This window comes from Cottoperca gobio, chromosome 1 (genome assembly GCF_900634415.1).
Source record: "Cottoperca gobio chromosome 1, fCotGob3.1, whole genome shotgun sequence".
Classification (NCBI taxonomy): Eukaryota; Metazoa; Chordata; class Actinopteri; order Perciformes; family Bovichtidae; genus Cottoperca; species Cottoperca gobio.
Genome location: NC_041355.1, coordinates 9,905,593 through 9,926,944, shown reverse-complemented (window position 1 = coordinate 9,926,944; position 21,352 = coordinate 9,905,593). Strand labels below are relative to the sequence as shown.

The following is a 21,352-nucleotide window of genomic DNA, read 5'->3' as shown; positions in this document are numbered from 1 at the left end:
GCCTTTCTGACTTTCTGGCTTGTCATAGCAGGAAAAGTACAAGTGTAATTAATTACCACGCTGACAGCCGCCTCCTCTGCCTGTATGGAGGGAACCTCTCTCAGCTCTTCCAGGTAACTTAGTGTAGTTGTGTAGTGATGTTAAATTACAGTAGTGGAAAGTAACTAAGTATATTTACTCAAGAACAATTAAGGTACTTGTGCTTAACTTTAATAATTGCATTTTATGTTACTCTATACTTTTTACTCCATTACATATTTGAAAGCTGTTGTTAATACTTCAGATCAGTAATACAAAATATAATTAAAATATGAATTATGATCTATTATTATAGATTAAGCAACATGGCAGTATATATTTGTTCAAATGAGCTTCACCTTTACACCAGCTGACACTTAAACGTGATCATTACACATTAATACATCAGTAATTGTAATCTAATTATTTAATATATATTATTCTGAAATAAAGTAAAATATTTACATATTTTTTTTATTCCAATACTTTTGTACTTTTCTTTGCGTATTTTCTATACATGTCTTTTACTTGTAACAGAGTATTTCTGCACTGCTGTATTGCCACTTTTAAGAGTAAAATATCTGAGCACTACTTTATATATTGTCACATTGTTCCAGCAGCATTTAGTGAGACACAACGTTGGCTCGTGCAGCAACAGAGGACCAGTTATTCCCATTGTGTATGACCATGGAGACAGTCCACCAAAATGTTCTATGGACCCAATCCAAGAGGTAAAAAGTTAATGTAGCGTGAAGGAAATGGAGATAATAAAGAGCTTTTTCACCAGATGGATGTGGATATCCATCTGGATTGGTGTCTGGTGCCATTAATGTGTAATTACTAATTTTATAAAATGTCCCAAAAAGAATTACTCTATAAAACACCAAAAACTGGAATTGTTAAATATTAAGTTACTTTCAAAGTTTTTGAGTTTATTTTTTACTTTGATTTGCTCCTTTAGCATGTTTGCAGTTGCTCAATGCCTCTGTGGAATATCCTCTGACTTGTAGTACTACACGCTCAAACATCTCTCTTTGTCTGAACCTCCAACTGAAGATATCTCACCTCTGTCTGCCTGTGCCACCATTTCTCCTGTCAACTAACCACAGTGGTGAAGTTGGTTAGGAGGTCACCTAGCTGAAAAAAAAACCACAACAAAAAACAGAAGCCGATGTAACCACTGCAAGCAGCCTGCACATGATAAATGACAATTTCCTTGCACCACACTGACTGTTTTGATGTAGTATATACGTTCAGTGTTGTACAGTCAGTTTTGTCTGTGATGAGTTAACTGATACAGTATATTGGGTTACAATGACACTGACCCCCAATGAAGAGGCTGCTGGACTCATGTTTGACATGATGGAACCATTGTATGTCTTTGTTTATTTAAGATATTAGTTTATTGAAATGTTATAGTTTCTCAATAAACTATTCATTTAATTATTGAAAATAATTGTTAATGTTAAGTGATGGACTAGACACTGTTCCAGCTTGTCCTCAGGACATGACAAAGAAAGAGAAAATACTTGGTTGTGTGAGGGAAATCAAACCACTGAATGTATTAAAACAATTAAAATAAAATCGTTATTTGCATGAGAAGCCAACAATTCTAAAGACCCTAAGACAGAACAGGAGCATACTTTGGCATTGCCCATTTAGTACAGTATAGTATTATAAGACACTTCATAAATTAAGGGTGTCCTTCATATCTGTATTCTCCTTATTTGTTTTGATAAGTGGGACACAAATAAGCTATACTAGCAACATATTGTTTTTACCAGCAACCCTTATTTGTTTGGATGATTTATGGTAAGCTAATTTGTGCTAAAAGGTAAAGTGCAGACAGGAGTGCAGAGGACCTTTGGGATCATTAGGATTATATTGTAGTATATTTCATATACGTATATGTAGTATAAATAGTGTCCTTGTCCGAGTGATAAAATGTAATCAATGTTGATGAAATATTAATCAATTTGCACTTTGAGCTTTGTGATGTCGGCATAGACTTATGAACAAGGACATATATAGTTGTGAAAATCAAGAATGAACCACAACACATCTTACAGCGATCAACACAGGTAGGAAATAGATCTTTTGTTACAAAAATAGGCGCACTGGGGACGGGTTTATGACAAACCAGTAATGAAGTGCTGTTCAGTCTTAATGTAGTGCTAGAGTTATTTAATATTTCTATATAATGGAAATAACTGTGATGCTAGTTCTGACCATAGACTGTATAAAATAGGTTCTGAAACCAGGCAGACTTTATTTAATCTTTGGAAAAAATAAAATAATGTGTTAAACCTCTCAATAGTGTAAAGCTGGAAAAAACATTAACATAATTTAACTGGGAGAATGATACTCTGACAGATAGATTTGTCAGGTTTAAATGACTTTGTGTATGGGATAACATACTCTGTACTAATAGGTAACAAACATGCCTCTTTAATGTTTAAATGCATTTAATATCTTTTTTTCACAGACATGTTGTACCTCACGCTTTTGTTTTCGGTGGTTTTGGTGTTAGTGGAAGATGCTTCACTTACTACATTACAAATAGGTAAAAAAAACAATACTTACATACCAACATATGCTCATGCGCTGTTCTTTCCTACCATATACATCACTGCTATCTCATTTTCTTATTCTTTCAGAAAATTTCATTTCAGAAAATGAAGAGCTGGCGCACACAGAAGCCATCAGGGATGTTGAGATGACTCAGAACCTCACCAGGACAAACTTTGAACATTTGGTGAAACTGAGCAACAGGTCCAGCTATGTAGCAAGGAGCTGTAAGGAGATCAGGGACAGATATAATGAACATGAAGGTAAGAAGGCCCAGATGTGGGTTTCTTATGGAATACTTTAAGTCTTTGTTTAATTCAATGTGTTGAAATCCCCTCAAAACACATGTTGAAAAAAAACAAACACTAAGTATAATATATCCAGATGGGCTGTACTACCTGACCACTGCTAATGGCATGGTCTACCAGACTTTCTGTGATATGACCACTGCGGGAGGCGGCTGGACGCTGGTGTCGAGCGTCCATGAGAACAACAATTCATGGAAGGTGCACTGTGGGCGATCGCTGGACGAGCCAGCAGGGCAACGATGCTAACCTGCCAGATGGAGACGGCAACTGGTCCAACAGAAACACCTTTGGAGCAGCAGAGGGTGCCACCTCAGATGATTATAAGGTACACAGGCACAGTTGAAAACAAACTAATTTGAACAAACTTGTATCATCAGTTTAGAGCTAATGTCATGCTAACAGTATAGCCTCATATTGTACCTTCCTAAAGCAGTAACACATGTGTGAGTTTTGTTCAAACTTGTCTGTAATTGTTCAGACACAAGAATCATGACTCCCTGAACATGTAAAAACACTTTGAATTTAATAATTTAAATGTACTTAACAATTATTCCAATAACCAATTTTGTCTATGGTTGCCTCGAAACAAGGGGTGGCTTAACTATCCCACCGGGTCAAATCACCCTGCTGTCAGTATGGGACTGACATATACTGTGACAGTAGCAAATTCCTAGCATAGCATAGTTTAACATGTTATTTGGGGAGGGGGGAGTTAGGCAAATAAATAAATAAAGAAAAAGGGACAACACCATCCATTGGTGGCTATTTTCAATGCAATCATTAACTGCCATAAATTCTTAACTGTCGCAATAAATGCAATCATGTTCAAGATTATATTTGTTTCGTGTGACCAGGAAGCTTGGACCAGGAAAAATAAAGTAAATAGATTTGTGGTTGAAACGATTGTTTTGCCATGAATGAGTTTCCTGTAACATTTCAAATGTAGCATTTAAGTGATTTTCAGTTACAACGTTGTTGTTTAGTAAAGTAGACACTGATGCTTTGTAGTGGTCAGGGGGTACTTGGCTGAAAGAATATTTCAAAGAGGGTACAACGTTGAGAACCACGGATCCAGCAGATGTGGAATTGTCACTGGATAAATGAAACTCAGATTTCATGGTGGTGCGAGAGGAAACAGATGTGGATCACAAATGTCATCATCATCTGAGGACCTTGAGGGACCCTCTTGAGTGATCACACCCAGATTGAGGGCCAAGATGTGCCATAACATTTGAGGAACCATCCTCAAATGACAGACTAGCAGTTTAAGAGTTAGACTGAACTGTTGAAAGGAAAGGTTTTCGAATCTGTTTCAAAACAATACTCAGATGTGCATTGAAACTTACTATACTCTTTCCTCCATTTTAAATACTGGTCATTGAAGGATCACTTCTGAATGCACTTCCAATGTAAGAGATGGGGGCAAGATGGAGGTGCACTGGTGTAGCAAGTCTCAAGGCAGAATAATGAGCACAGCCTGTTTGGCTCATTAAACAACTTAAATGGGATCTAAACCAAAATTAGATTTGTGACAATGATGTGTTACTTCCACAGAATCCAGGTTACTATGATATCGTAGCAGAAGACATGTCTGTGTGGCATGTTCCCAACAACTTCCCACTGCAACACTGGAACATGGCAGCCATCCTCCGCTACCACACTGACAACCACTTCCTCCGTCTGTATGGAGGGAACCTCCTTGAGCTCTTCAAGGTAAATTGGTGTAGTTTTTTTAAATTGAAACTTAGGTCACAACTGTTCTACAGGTATACACCGGCATGATGATTTTGTCACATTTTTCCAGCAATATCAAGTGAGATACAACGTTGGCTCGTGCATGAACAGAGGGCCAGCTGTCCCCATTGTGTATGACCATGGAGACAGAGAGTCCACCAAAATGTTATATGGACCCAGTGCAAGAGGTAAAAAGTAACAAGTGTACTGTAGCAAGAGGGAAATGGAGATAATAAAGAGCTTTTTCACCAGTTGGATGTGAATATCAATCTGAATTGGTGCTTTGGACCGTTAATGTGTTATTACTAATATTTTATCAGATTTTCCAAAAATAATTCCTGCAAACAAGAATTTGTAAATGTTAAATTAACTTCTGAGGTTAAAGGTTATCCTTGAATGATGTTATATAAAGATTTTCTTTTCTGTTTATGTGAAAGCGGAGTTTGAACCAGGTTTCATCACGTTCAGAGCAATAAACAATGAACGTGCAGCCATGGCTATCTGCTCCGGGGTCAAGGCGACTGGATGCAACACTGAACATGTGAGTCTGACACTGACTGTTGTCTGTCAACACAGCAAATGATACTCAGTGTAATAATACTGTTATTAATATATTAATAATACTGTTTCCAGTACTGTATAGGAGGAGGTGGATATTTCGATCCTATTCAGTGTGGGGACTTCCCATCATTTGAGTATGATAAATTGGGAGGGCAGCAAGGCTGGAGCGCTTCCAGAGAGATGACTGAAGCTGCTGTTTTACTCTTCTACCGCTGAGAGGACTATTTGCACATGTACAGCTTCTAACTATAACATAATCAACATTCAGAGTTGTAGCCATATTGGAAATAAGTCTTATCATTTTACCTTGTAATCCTTTGCATTTTTGTTTTTGTATCTGATTATCCATGAGTAAAATCAATCAATCAATCAACCTCTGCTTGTGTCATTGGCCATAAAAAATAGACCAGATATTACAGTTGTTTGTAATCAAGCTGCACTCCAACAGATGGCGTTATTGAACTGCATTTTCAATCAGCCTGCACATCATCCATACAAGTGTCCTTTCACCACACTGGTTGTATAGTCAGTTTTGTCCATGTGGGTCAAATTGATACTAGAAGTATCATAGGTTGCACATATACAGCTAGTCTCATACACGTTTGGCATGATGTAGTTTACACCCAGACCAATGATGTTTTTATAATCACTGTACATTTAATTTATTATTTTAATTCAGTGAAAGTGCTTCTAAATATGTTTGTAGTGACCCATGATGGTCTAAGTTAGAGGCTTCTCTGCAACAGCACAAATTAATTTATCTTGAAAACAGTAAATTCTTTATAATTTTGTGCAAAAATAATAGAAATATAGCTTGTAGACATTGAGGGCACAAAATGTCACTTGTTTACTGTAATATAAAAACTATCATTCAATAGATATTTTTATTTAACAAATTCCATGAAAACCAAAAATGCATTAGTTAGTCTCTCTATACAGTCTGGTGTCCCTACCCTCTGTGCCTCTCAGCCTCAAGCAAGTTTCTACTGAACATGTACATCTTATAAAAGTGGGCATGCAATATATAGTTTTATTTATAAATAAGGGCAAAATCATTAAAAAAAAAAAAGTTAAAAACAGCTGGGGCCCATTTTATAGGATATGTAACTTAAACAGGACCACGTAGTGTATTTCTCAGGGAGGATTCACACATTTGGTGTGCTAGTGAGTATTTACGGCAGCAGGACAGTGAATGTGAGATTGATTCAAATAAACTACAGTACCCATGTTCATCATAATGAAGGAACATGTCACCCAGTGCTGTTGTGAGTCTCAAAGTCTTTTTAAAGTAGTTTTCAGATAACAATGGTCTGGGACACAGGAAGAACATATATCACACTTTGGCTACATAAACAACAGCTAGAGGAAATAAAACTTTTTATGGGTTTTGTTGGCAACAAGAAACAAAAATCACCATCCCTATCGTTTACTATAGTGGGACTAGACTCAACTGGTTTTATACTTATGTGCATGCCCCAAAGTTCCTCTAATACTAAGGGAGTGAAGAGGAGCATAATGAAAACAGCATTAAAATATCACAGAAGAAGGTAAAATGTTTAACTAGAGACAGAGACGGGCTGAAAAGAGGTAAAAGTGAGGATGAAGACATATCGCACAGTCCCTGCTGTATTCTCCATTTTATGCCAATTATATTTCAAGAATAATGGAAGATTTATTATTGTGCTTAACTTTAATAATCCTTCTCTTCAGTATGTCGAGGGGAACATTTTTGACTTTGAAAAAAAGCAAAAGTGAGAAGTGTGAGGTAAATATTGTGTTTAATAAACAAACATCAGTCAGGGAACTGACATTAGTCTGGGGATGGAGAAGAGGGGAATATAAAGCACAATGCACATGTGTAGAGGTGGGGGGACGTATTTATCTGTTACACAAGGTGCCCCCGTACAGTAGGAGCAGGAAGTTCTATATAACATACAGATCAGGATCCAAGTCTACGGTACAAAAACTTAGCAGCAACATGTTAACATCGGAGACCAAGGGGCTAACAAAGTAGTTTCATTTAGAAAAAGTCACAGTATTCTTTAAGCATAAATTTGTTAAAAAGGTAAAAACAGTTCTAAGCATCCTCTAGGGTCAATGCTACTCACAAGATTTGTGTGTGAAATACATAGGTAGGGAAATTATCTATACATTTATACTCTAAAATAAAGACCTTCTGGTAATGGCACAGTACAAACTCTCAGGAAACGCGACAAAAATATACAATGTCTTCACGTCACATTTGCAGATTAAAATGTAACTAAGGTCTCTGGCAAGCACAATAGTTTCAGTGATCAAAAAAACAACTTCTCTTCAACCAAAATAAAGGACACCATTTTGTTAGTTCACCTATCTTGACAGATTATGTCTTTTTAATACAAAAATAAGGACAAATATAAATTAATATATATTAAAAGAATCAGATTGATACATAGGGGCTCTACTGAATAAGTACAGGTATTTATGATACAATAAATACTTGTCATTCATGACTGGGGGGTGGATAAACAGAGAGTACTGTATTTAACCTGGCAGGTATCATGTATTACTCTTATACAGGTGAGAGCATTTGTATGTGTGTGTGTCGTTCAGTAGCTGTAAAAAAAATACCACAAGTTTAAGCACAGCTGTGTGTAGGATCGTGCACACAGTCTCAGAGGGTTCAGGAGGTCTGTTGAGGGAGACTGAGGACTACAGTGGTGGTTTCTTGTGTTGTAAGGGGGTTATCTCCGCCCGCCGTCTCCCGTGCCTTAATGCAGCTCCTCCTAGTGGTGAGTCTGTGGTACTACCAGTTAAGGTTACTCCTAAAACACACAACTCACAGACAGGAAGCAGGAAGTCTATAGGAAGCGGTCAGCCGTCAGTGACCGGTAAGTCCTCCAGGGAAGAGACAGTGTGGCACACCATTGGAGTCATCATGACCAACAAAAAGAAGTAGATGCAAGGGAATAAAGTCAACTCTTGTGCTGTTTTTTTTTGTCTTTTTCTCCACTTCATAATAAAAAATAAGTCTGTTTTTGTACTTTACAATACAATTCAACATCCCCACCGAGGAAGCATCAATCATCAGTCCAGCACTGACAAAGAAAAGAAACTCTTTTTTAGTTGTTTCTTTTTTCTTTTTTTTTTGCCTTTTTTAAGGGTTTTTAAAAAAAAACAGGGAAGGTGGTGGGAGGGGACTATGGAGGGTGAAGGGTTTTTCTCTCAGGAGGAATCGGGACCTTGGACAAGGGGGACGGGGGTCAAGTAAGGCGGGCAAGGACATAAAACATATCTGGAAGGGAGGAAATCTGCCAAGGGTGTTGTCTCTTTTTTTTTTCTTTTTTCTTTTATGACGAACACTTTGTACAGCCACACTTGACAACTTTCTCCACTTCCTGGACAAAAGAAGAGCCATCAGTGCACTGGAAAGTGTATTTCCTGCGTTTGCTGCGGAGGGGGGTGCAGCAGGTGCCCTGTCCTTCTGCTCCCCCCGGGCAGCTTCCCCGACACTCTAGGCGGGAGACCTTCTCCTGGGTTTGGCACGCCGCGTAGCCTTGCTGTCTCTGGTAGACATCTCGGATCCGTTCCCCTCGGCAGGCCACCTCTGCAGGCATGAGGAGGGAACAGAAGGGTTACAAGTTATCCACACTTTTAACTGTTTTAAATAGACAATGTCACACGACAAAAGTGAACTTAGTGATGAAAACAAGATTCAAGTTTCAAAAAACGTTATTGTCCATCACAAAATGATAGAATTTATTTTAAATTGGGGGCTCAAAAAGCAACATAACAACATACACCCATGAAGGACTTGCATGAAATTAAACACAAGCAACAGTAACTCAACATGTCAGCAGACTGAAAGGACAAGAAGACGACAGTAAAATACAAACAAGATGGATGACACACTGCAAATATCCCTTGCTACAAAGAAGCAACATATTGTGAAATGTTGAGAAATGTGCTACTGTAGTATCAATCTGCCAATAGAGTACAACTTCATGAGGTTTATGAAACTAGCATAACATTCAGGCCACTACAAAACACTGACCTTATAGGATCAATGTTTAATCCTGAGCCGCCTGCTCCAAAGCAGCAGGGGGAAAGTATTTCACCTCTAAACTGGGTCCATACAACCTCTAATGTTCATATTTTAGTTGTAGTAGTTTGGCATATTATTGTATTTTAATTTATTATCTATAGCCTAGTGTGTATTACATTTACTCCTGTGTAATGCCTGTCAGTCAGTCAGTCAGTGTGCAAGATACCAAAATTCGAACAAACTGCTGAAACTCTGAGAGCCGGTCAAAAAACATCTGCTGTCTTATAATGTTCACGTGGGGCTGATCCATCTGTGTTTACTGGGGCACTAATGTTAACCGGGGGCTGTAGTCCGTGTAACGTTACCTTAGTTTGTTTATTAGACTAAATCCAAAGTGTCAGAAACTAGAAACAACTCGCATATTCATCTCGTTTATGAAACTTCTGACATTTAACATAATGGTATGAAACTAGAATAATAAACTTTTAAACTTTGCTAATAAGACATGAAGTCTTTACACGTGAATTCTTCTGGTTCTTTATGTACGATCGATATTGGTATATAACCATGCAGTTAGCTCTTGTTAAAAATAGATTGTATTATCTTACTAAGAAATAGAAAGATTAGGACCTGGATAACTTTAAAAGAGTTTAATGCAATGCAAAGTGAACCTGACAAGATTGTCTATTTTAGATGAGAAAAAAAAGTTATTCCAAAATAAGATACAAAGACTTTCTTGAATTGTCCTATTGCTGTGCTATTAGATGCATGTTGCATGGGTTAAAACAAGGTGAAGCAGGGGCAGTGGGTGGACGTATTTTGGGTTGCATTAGAGAGGAACTAAGTAAAGAAAATTATAAAAAAGGGGGCGACATTAAGATGTGACCAGAGAGTCTCACCTGAGTAATCCCCCGTGAGGGATTAAGAGGCAGCTCAGGAGATGCTGAGTTGAAAAAGTAGCCGGTAAGAAGCGTTAATGCAGAGACATTAAACACTGTTAGACACACACACCGACACCGACACACACACGCACACGCACGCACATACACACACACACACACACACACACACACACACACACACACACACACACACACACACACACACACTGTGAGAGTGTGACAGACCATTGTTAAGAGCTTACAAGTAACAGAAAGCAAAGCAGAAGCTTGGAGGTGCTGTTTTACGAGAAACATGCAATAGATAATATCTTATAGAAGATTGTGAGTGGTCAGTTTACTTTAAACACAGGTATAAACTTAAACACAGAGACACCCATCATACATGTGTGTGTGTCCCAGACATGTTATTCTCACCTCTGTCGCACGTGTCTCCTGTATATCCACTGTTACACTCGCAGTATGCCTTGCCCAGGCCCGACACTCTACATTTGCCATGTTTACAGCGAGACACACTGCAGGGGTTAGCTGGATCCTGGTCCTGCTCATCACATAGTACACCAGCAAACCCAGGCTGGCAGCGACAGGAGTACGAGTAGGAGTTGATTGGAAGGCAGGTACCATGGATACATCTGAGGAAGGGAGAGAGAGGAAAGATAAATGGACAGACATATAAATCTCCCGTCGAAATCCATCTTTGGATCCAGGACAAAAATGTGGTACTCACTGTGGTTTTAAAGGAACACAACACATAGACATAGAGGCACAACAAACACTCACTTGTTGCCATCACAGGGGTTGTTGACTTGCTCGTCACACACTGTTCCCGTCCAGCCCGGGTGGCAGGTGCAGGTGAAACCACGATGCCCTGTTGGGTGGCAGTCACCCTGGACGCAGGCGCCTCTCTGGCAGGGCTGGCAGCCTGGCTCCACCCCGTGGCCCAGCCACTGTCTGGTGGTGCTCTGTGCAGTCCCGGAGCCTGGAGCCCCTGGCCCCAGGCCGGCCCCCAGGTTCTGGAGCTTCCCGTTGATGTACAGGTTACGGAGGCAGCCATGGAAGCTGGTGCCGTTGCGTCCACCTGAGCTATGCTGCAGGGACGAAAGACCCCCAGATCCTGAGGCCCGTTCTGGCATACCTGGAGGAAGAAAGGATTAGAGAGATTAGAGCATCAAATTGCGGAGGTATAGTATATCGTAGTATATATCAGAAGTGCATAAGTAAAATCAAAATCAAATCAAATTGTCTTTATATAGTTGCTTTTGTGCAAGATTGCAATGTGTGTTTCACACATAAGAGGATAGATTAAAAGACTATGGATTACATAGTAAAACTAGCGTTAATAGTTATTTGAATACTAAACTAAGATGTATTAAGATTTGGTTTGAAAATTAAAAGTGATTTTCTTAGCTACTTCAGTAAAGAGAGCAGCAATCAAGCCAGGCAATGATAAAAGGTGCACTAGTTTCCCTGTACCTTTCTGTGAGACAAATGGCTGTATCTATCATGTGTTTTGCCTTCAGTCATTCACACACACACACACACACACACACACACACACACACACACACACACACACACACACACAGTCCTTACCTCCTAGGTAAAGCGGAGAATCTATGTTGAGTGTGGACTGTTTGCTGAGGGAGTTGATGGATTTGGGCGGCCCGCCGTCGATGGACAGAGACAAAGTCTGGTCTGAAGCGACCAACTCCACGGCATGGAAGCTGCCATCATTCACTGTCTCCACACTGAGAGAGAGAAATGAGAGATTGTGTCTGAACGTTTGTATCATCCATCATGTGAAGGTGGCAGTTGGACATTTCTGCTTGCATGTGCGTGTACCTGTATATAGCAGAAGGAGGGTAAGATCCAGTATCGTAGCTGACCCTGAGGCGTCCCCTGTACAGCTCCATGGCAATGTGATCATTGTCCCCTTTATACAACAACACGCCACTGTCCTCATCTGTAGCAATCTAAAAACACAGCGGGATGTACGTGTAAGGTCCTTTAGTAAATAAAAGTACCAACACAATAATGTAAAACTACTCCAGTTACAAGTAAATGTTCCGCATTCAAACTCCTACTTAAGTAGGAGCTTAAGTAAATCAGCTAAATGCATTTAAACCGGCAATAACAGTGTTTTTGGCCCCTTGGGGACAATAGAAGCAAGCGGTCATTAGGTGCAGAGCAGGGAGTGCACAGGTTTGTTTTAGAGCTTCTGTCTCATGAAGAACATCTGAACAATGAGCTGAAACTCGGTATGAGGCTCACACCTGCAGGCTGATGTTGGTCTCCGGTGAGAGGAGACTGGAGGGAAGTTGCAGGTAAGACTCGCGGTTGACAAAGTTGACACTGACGAGCGTCTCACAGCTCTCACCCTCGTAGCCTTGGAGACACTGGCAGCGGGGGTCTGTTCCCATGACGACACACTGTGCCCCGTTGAGGCACTCGTGGTTGTCACAGGGGCTGGTGCGAGGAAGGACCATCGGGGGAGAGAACTCGCAGAATAACCCGCTGCAACACACACATTCACACACACACGTTGAATACAACTAAATGCCTGTAATTATGTTCTTATTTTTTTAAGTATGATGGTGACACATTAAGTATGAGTTGCAGCTAAGTAACCTAAAACCAGTACTATAATACTATAATCTTATAAATACTTAACAACCTTAAAGGTGGTTTCTGTCAGTTACATTATGCTATTACAATTTAAATTCACTTCTAGAGACACTGTTGACATTGACTGACCTGACACACAGATTATTGTCACTTTACCTAGCAATTTTATATATATATATATATATATAATTGTTTATCTTATCCTATCTCATCTTATCTCATGTTGCCTTTACTCCTGTTTTTCTAAATAATATTATTGTCAAATTAGGGTGCTACAGGTGTGGACACAGACTGTTTTTTGTTAGAGCTTTGAAGGATAATTCAACATCTGAGATTTAAGAGTTAAAACATTTAGTTAAAACAATTAGAAGCTAAATTGTTGGGAAATCAAAACTCCTGTCAAACGTGGAGAAGAGTATTTAAAGTAGTTTCTCCTCCTAAAAATCATTACACTAACTGATAGTCAACACAAGGGGGAGCCCTTTCTACACCACACACTGCACATAAATACACACTTATCATGGTGTTAAATTGTGTCTTTTGTTTTTGGCAAACAGGAAAAAGACTAAATAACTTTTTGCCATATTTAAGACAAAGGTCAAGCAATTGTTCTTAGAAAGTTCACGGATTTAAAACTATTTAAAGCAGCAGACAAAGTCAACAAACTTAACATGCACTACCCAATACAATTACAGATACTGTTGAATAGTACTTGTGATTGAATGTGCACCTTACCTGTATCCCTCTGGACAGACGCAGGTGTATCCGTTGACTGCGTCAATGCACTGACCTCCGTTCTGACACTTGTTCTCCTCACAGTCGTCATAGTCCAGCTCACATTGCTCACCAACATACCCTGGAGTGCACTCACACCTAAAATGTACACAGACATCCACACACAAACACACACACACACACACACACACACACACACACACACACACACACACACACACACACACACACACACAAACACAGAAATGCATGTTGATACTGAATTTTAATTCTTAGATTGAGCAGCAGTCTTCGTTGTTAAATACAGAGACAATATGGAGGATGTACACAGACATAGTAATAACCCACACAAACACACATATGCACACGCACACACACACACACATACACACACACACACACACACACACACACACACACACAACCCTAATCTTAACCAGGGGCCAGAATACAAAAAGAAAAGCAGGATCCAGACAGTGAAAGCTAAGTTTAAGGTTTCAAGATGCCTGATGAAGAGCACAGCCTTCCAGACATCGTATGCCAAAGTGTTGATAACTTTATTTAGCTTAGTAACAGAGCACACATACACATACACACACACAGAGGCACAGACTCACACTGACCCTCAGTACACATCGCAAGGGAGTAAAACCAAAGAAAGGTTCAGATAAGATCTGTGCAGGAAGCCTTATGAGGGAGCCCAATTCACACTCCCGACCCCACCCCTCTTCACACACACCCCACAGGGAAAAACCAGCGACTCATTTATTTCAGTGTGAGAAATGTTAGTACTCCAATCATATGGGAGAGAAATAAGAAAACACTGCAAACTTTAACAACTCTGCATACGTGTATGTGCAAGAGTGTGTGTTTGTGTGTGTGGAGTGCACTCACTTGTATCCCTGAGGGGTCAAAATGCACTTTGAGTCGTGCTGACATGGGTTCAGCTCTGGAGCACAGAAATCCAGTTTTTCTTCACAAAGCTCCCCTAGGAACACACACACACACACACACACACACACACACACACACACACACACACACACACACACACACACACACACACACACAAATCGTCTTAAAACCTATACGTGGCATATCAATAAAAAAAAATAAAAAATATATATAACATAAAACAGTTTAATATTTGCCGACTCTAACGCCCTTACAGTGTTTCTGCATCTTGGTATGACTGAGCATCTCTGTGTGTGTATGCAGTACTTGATGTATCTGTACTACAGGCCCAGAAATGTGTGTGTCTGTGAGTTGTTTGGATGTGTGCTCTGGTGATGGATGACTCTCTTGTGGCCAGGACCAACACAGTGATCTGATAAATGATCTCATCTCTGGGAATGTCATATTCCTGATGATATTCCTGAGTGTATCCTGACTCTCCGGAAACTCTGAACTCCGAACGAATCGCTGATGACGCATCAGGGAATAAACTAATACTCGTGACGGCACAAAGTCCAATCTGGGAATAATTACTTAATCACTTGGGGATCAATGAGAACGTCCGTGATAGGAAATGCAGTTTTGTGATTTGGAGCTTCTATTTCAGTGGTAACAGTGTTACCTCACTCGAAGCAGCCAGATTAGCTGCATAGATTCTTATTTTTAAATGGGAATCCTCACATATTTTATAATTAAACAGTGGATGTCTGTTTGTCCCAGTATATTAGTTTTAGATTGCATCTTTAAATGGCTTTAATAAAGGGTTAGGGTATTTGTATTTACTGTTTTGTTTCTTATTTTACGTTAATATTTATATTATTTGTATAAATATTTTTGTGCAATACTATGTCAGACTAATTAATAAAGTTGATCACAAAAATGTAGAAGTATTAGCCTTAAGAACAGTTTAGTTTTGAAGTGTTATACAATAAGGCAGCAGACTACACGTCATCTGAACTTTCATTTCTTGTGAGACATCAAAAGGACATATTTTTAAAAGGCTGTCTGATGATATTCTATATTTTTATCGTCAACAAATCCAATTAAAAGACTAAAACCAACAATACATTGATCCTAGTAACAAGGATAAATTCCCTTCCTAACCCAAAAAACAAAACAACAAACAAAACTCATTCCTTACACTGAACCTAAGCAACAACAAAACATAAATGCACTACAGGAATGCACTAACGTCACTGATTTGACTTTTTTATTTTTGTAGCATTCATAGTGCAACCCTGTGCTGTACAATAACAATAAATACACTTTTACTGTATTTAGAGTGTCTCTGTCTGAGTGCCACAGACAAGATTGGAACATATTGAGAGATGGAATAAAACGTTGTTGGTTTTGGTCTTTTTATGGGAATATTTGACAATAACAAAAACAAAGAACATCACCAGTCTTCTCCTTAGATGCCAAAATGTTCACCTGAAATATTATAAGACATTATTTACTTTGGCTTTAGTAACACCATGTATGCATAAAGCAACGCGCAAAACAACCTCCGATATCTTAGAAGATGAATCACAAACTCGATGGTCTGTTGGAACATCAAGGACATGCACTTTTAACATGGAGCATGATAAAGTATGTTAAATCTGTGGTAATGAAGAACAATTCTTTTGGTAGCATGGATAAAGCCCAGGAAATGAGGGAAGGAAGGAAAGGATAGAAGGAAGGAAGGAGAGAGGGACAGGAAGGACAGAGAGAAGAACTGACTAACCTCTCTCCACCTCATTGGTAGCAGCTGCAACCATAAAAAAAACAGATGACAGATGATAGAAAGCAGAGCGAGACACGGAAAAAAATACACAGGACAGCGAAACATAGAAAGACAGAGAGAATACCGCCACAAAGGTTAGCCATCAGAGATGATTAGCAGAGTGCAAAAGCAGACAAACAAGTAGCAACAGACCTGTGTTAGAACAAAATGTGATTTGTCTGCAGTTCATTATTGTAAAAAGGGCTTCTTTATCTGTGTATGTTCAGTATGTTTCAGTGGAAACAATACAGTTACAACGTGGGGGAAGTAGAGAAGTAAAAGTCCCATTTATTTTTCCCATAGACAACGTTAAGTGACTCATAGTCTGAGCACTTCTACAGCTTGGATCGGTTTTAGACCACCTGCTTCGAATGTTATCAGCCCATTGAATGGTGGTTATCAGTTGTTATCACCACCGTTCTAATGTTCAGACAGGGCAAAATGGACAAACTGCATCTCCCCGCACGCTGTGAAAGGGAAAGTTATCGGTGGGCAGTTTTAAAATTGTGGTTAACATTGTGAATTAAAATAAAACAATGTTTTTGGTTCAAATAAGTTTGTAACATAACTTTAAAACGTGTTTGGTTTTGCTTTCACACTTTCCTGTGTTAAAGTCCTGTGTTTATTGACACATCCATTGATCCCCGACCTCCTTCTCCCTACGTGGACTTTGTCACTCTTTACACTACGGCACCTTACTTCCTCCTTTGCTACCGTCATAGTTAAATCAAAGTTACAAGTTTGTGTGTACATAAAAACTTCAAGGCAGAAGTTACAACTCCCAAGGTGCATTGGGGCAAGAGACATCCAACCTAAAGATTATTTTTCGTGTGTCACGAATAGCCAGAGAAAGCTTGTGATTAAACTGCATTTCTTGCTCAAATCAATTCTGTTTTAATTTCTGATTGTCCAAGGCTCACAGGTATCGTGGTATTTTGAGCCATCTGCCATACAAAAAACAATGACAGACAAATATTATTTCTCAGAAACAAATTTGAACAAATTAAAAGTGGTGGTCATAGCATTAACCTACAGGATCATTACATTATCCTGCGTTTCTGTGTTTGGTATTAATGACAATAACACATTTGAACTGGGGATACAGCATTGGGAATGTTACCTGTGTATTCTGGTGAGCACATGCATGTGTAGTTGTTAATTCCATCGATGCAGGTGGAGTTGTTCTCACAGTCGTTGTCCTCACAGTCATCGATGTTGATCTCACATCCGTCACCTTCAAAGCCCTCTGGACACACACACCTGAGATCACACACAGATACACACATCCATAAGCAGGTATCAAAGGATAAACACACACAGCGCCGCCTCCAGAGCATTATCAACAGAAACCTTTGGGACCTCTGAATGACAAAGACACACGCACACACACATGCACGCACACACACACACACACACACACACACACACACACACACACACACACACACACACACACTATCCATGCATGCAGCTCATAACAGCAGTGTCAGCTTCATATACATATCCTCAGTAGAGAGTCATTATTCTGTTAACGGGAGCGTGCCTCAACTCTGTAACTACTACTCAGGTTTATTACTGCGTATACACACACACAGACACACACACACAGACACACAGACACAGACACACACACACACACACACACACACACACACACACACACACACACACACACAGAGTGCTATATTATGGGTCTAATAAAAAGCTCTTATGCGGCACTCGGGTGGATTAATATCTCATTATATAGTCAACGGCAGCTCTTCACGATAAATATTCCACCCCCGACGCTGGAGAGGTAAGACAAAGCGTGCAATGATGGAAATACAGACATGGGGAGAAAGACTGATATGAAAAAGTAACAGAGAAGACAGAGAGAGTGCAAGGGAAGAAAGAAACGGGAGGAGGTGTGATCTTGGGCTGGTGTAATTGTCTCTGTGGGTGGTTAAAATCTGCCTGGAGCGTGCAGACAGGCGTTAGCTCCCCTTCTGTTAATACTTAACATCCTAATGAAGAGAAGGCAATTCTCACGGCAGGGGTGTCCAGTTCAGAGACAGACTGAGGACACAACTGGTCCCCTGAGCCCTTTACCTCCCGTACACTCATTCAAACCTGTCATTAGTGGTTCAGCAGAATCGTTGATGGATGTTTCTGCTGAGGGTCCACAGATCACATGTTGATCACTAATGTGTTCTCAACAAGAAGCAACCTTCAGGTCTGAAAAGTGAATGCTTGTTAAGTGCCTTAAACCTGCATTCTTTCAAATATCCAGCAGGGGGCGATTTCACTGGTTGCAATAAAAGGCTTTAAAAGACCTAATAAAGTCTATAAAAAAACCTTACTTCTCAATAGATGTATTACCTCTGTAAACATTTTCCTAATTAGTTTATGAATTTGTTTTCATTACAGCATGACTCCACAGAAAACATTATAGTTTTTACATAGTACATAGAGAAGTACTCCTCGAGACAAGTAATCTGATATCTATGTGTAAAATAGTTGGAAAGCCTCTTTAACATAGCCCATACACGGAGAACAGCCTAAATTAACCAGGTTGAATTTTATTTGAATAGTCTCTCACCAAAAGTTGCTCCCTTCTCCTTCCTTCAGGTGGCACGTGCCACCATTCAGGCACGGGTTACTGATACAGGCGTGAATGGGCTCCTCACAGTTCTGTCCCTATGCAAACACAAACACACACATTTAGTGCTTCCAAAGAATAACAGCTTCTTATAATTGCAAATAATTAGCACTTTAATGATCTTATCCCCTTGTTATTAGGAGAGACTCTTGGGCATTTCATATGATGTGTACCTTAAATCCATAGGGGCAGTTGCAGCGATAGTAGTTCACCGGGTCATTGGAGCAGGTGCCATCATTCTTGCAGGGGTTGGACAGGCAAGGCTCACACTTAGCCTGGATACTCATATCTACTGGACCTGTGTGATGCAAAGAAACAAAGACACAAAACATACACACCAGAGAGATGATTAGCTTAACATAATGTACTGCCTTTAGGGGAGTAAGACGAGGCAGAATACATAGGTTGACATACACTCTGACAGCTGTATATTATCAGGGACCCGCATTAACCTTGTATCAACTCAATTTAACTTTTTGTGCAACTGAAACAACGATTTTTCTCACTGGTTGCTTTGTATTTTGGACATTTCACTTGGAATCTTAAAGTAGTGATTATGAAATATTGTCTGGTTATAAGAAAATGCAAATTTGAACAGTAAAAGGAAAAGAAACTACATTACCTGTACTGTAATATAAGGTAAGCACTTACAAACTTGTGCACAAAACGATTTTAAAAGTTGAATGGATGTAACAAGCAAGAGTTGCAGACATATACTAGGTTATATACATTTCTTTGCAGGGCCATGACATGTACAGAGGACACACATATTCCCAAATGTCATGACAGAACATCACATTCTAACAGTTGGGACACACAATACTGGTCAGAACATGAGGGCTGAATGGGAAGCAGAGCCGTATAGTTTGGTGAGGGCTCAAAGGACGAGGAACACGGGGCCGGGACTGTCTCGAGGAGCTGGGGTAGGAGAGACTGAGGATGAAGTACTGGGATATGATTGTCTACTTTACCTGGCACCAGAAAACCACAAGGCCCCGGGACTTCTACAGTGCATCAGTTAGATTAGGTTAAAAATAGGTTTCAGTCATGTATTCAGAGTTAATGTGATATAATAAGGTTTAAAGGTCAACAGTTAGTAGCATTTTGCAGTATGATGAGTTACAGCCACAATCATGCTCACAAGCAAGTTTGTAGATTATGCAGTTATTATATAAATTTATAGAACATTTTGTTGCTGTCCAGTGAAAACAATCACCGACAACAGCTGACAAAAACCTGCAAAAACAAAGAATTCCTCTGCCGTTTTTATTTTCTATGAAAACCTTTCAATTTGGTGAGACATGGTTTTCATTGGACTATTTGTAAAATGGCAACTTGTGGTCTCCTCTAGGAGTCCTCATCGAGTGTGTGTATTTGATGGACTGCAACATATGTGTGTGCATATTTTGGTTTGAACACATGTGTACGCTCAATGTACAAGTGTGTATTTATGTACTGTATGAGTGTGACAGTGTATCTTTACCTGTGCAGGTGAACTTCTTGGAAGGCGTGGTGAGCAGCAGTTTGTCGGTCATGTCACCGGGCCCTGCACAGCGGGCGATGCCAGGCTCCTTGTAGCCGCTCTTCACCCAGTCTGACAGCCACTGCATGTGGCAGTCACAGTGCAGAGGGTTGGCCCCCAGAGCCCTGCCAGCCAGAAAGAGAGAGGAGAATGAGAACAATGTTCAGTCATAATAACAGGAGCAAAACTCAGCACTTCATTAGCTTTAATATCGAGCCAAAACCACAGAAAATGTGTCACTGTGTAAATACTAACTGACTGAATTGTAAATCACAGTCAAATTAAGCATGTGGTATATTTCTACTATAAAAAACATCTAATCGCTTTCTGTTCACAGTGCTGGTGATAGTATTTCTCAAACCTTTTCTGATGTTCTATAGCTCAATAAACAAACTCTAAGGTCATTTTTTAAAGGTAACTAATGGAGCATTGCATTAATCCAGGCAGAGCACTAAAATCGTGCTGGCATAAACTCATTAGCATCATCTGCTTTATTTATGCTCCCTGATGACTGACTCATTCATCATCTACTTGCTAATATCTGACTTGGAAGCGATCGTCTTCATGCGGCTGTACAGCACTGCCTTTATAACCCGACTATGATTCTGCTGATAGTTTCATGCCAACATTTAATTGCTATAGCTCCCTCAACCACCTCAACTCCAATCTCTGCCTTATCTGCTAATGATTGGTTATTTTGAAGCTATACATGTATAGTTATACATTATCTATGTTCATGTATGGGTTTAATTTGGAGAACTAGCACTCAGTGAAGAATCATTATTACTGCTCGCAGTATTTGAGAGCTCCCTCAAAAAACTGATCTGACCGAACGGTTATTAAAAAGGGAAAGTAATAGGTATTTAGTGTGTGAAGTAAATTGTTATATTGAAATGTCTGCACTGCTCTGAGTGTCTTGCCATACAATCCATTATTTAGCAAAGAAATAAATGTGAGTCCAAGCTTAAAAAGAGTGGAAAATTGCTCACAGGAGGAAGAGA

The 21,352-nt window shown here is 39.6% G+C and overlaps 2 protein-coding genes across 2 annotated transcripts in view; one reads left to right on the top strand and one right to left on the bottom strand.

Moving 5' to 3' along the window:
- LOC115009683 (intelectin-like) lies at positions 1-5,475 on the top strand. Its single transcript, XM_029433848.1, is given in 10 exon segments — positions 1-113; positions 639-749; positions 2,504-2,581; positions 2,676-2,849; positions 2,971-3,080; positions 3,082-3,219; positions 4,449-4,607; positions 4,699-4,816; positions 5,066-5,169; positions 5,262-5,475. Coding segments are annotated over 9 exon segments (1,050 nt in total). The 5' UTR covers positions 1-113; positions 639-724; the 3' UTR covers positions 5,406-5,475.
- A 1,475-nt stretch (positions 5,476-6,950) lies between these two features.
- Positions 6,951-21,352, bottom strand: part of slit2 (slit homolog 2 (Drosophila)) — an 86,868-nt gene continuing 72,466 nt past the window's right edge. The window contains 11 exon segments of the mRNA XM_029431680.1: positions 6,951-8,775; positions 10,530-10,744; positions 10,893-11,247; positions 11,706-11,860; positions 11,955-12,085; positions 12,386-12,626; positions 13,473-13,610; positions 14,367-14,460; positions 17,312-17,451; positions 18,770-18,867; positions 19,003-19,127. Coding sequence (XP_029287540.1) covers positions 8,519-8,775; positions 10,530-10,744; positions 10,893-11,247; positions 11,706-11,860; positions 11,955-12,085; positions 12,386-12,626; positions 13,473-13,610; positions 14,367-14,460; positions 17,312-17,451; positions 18,770-18,867; positions 19,003-19,127 — 1,949 coding nt within the window. The 3' untranslated portion in view covers positions 6,951-8,518.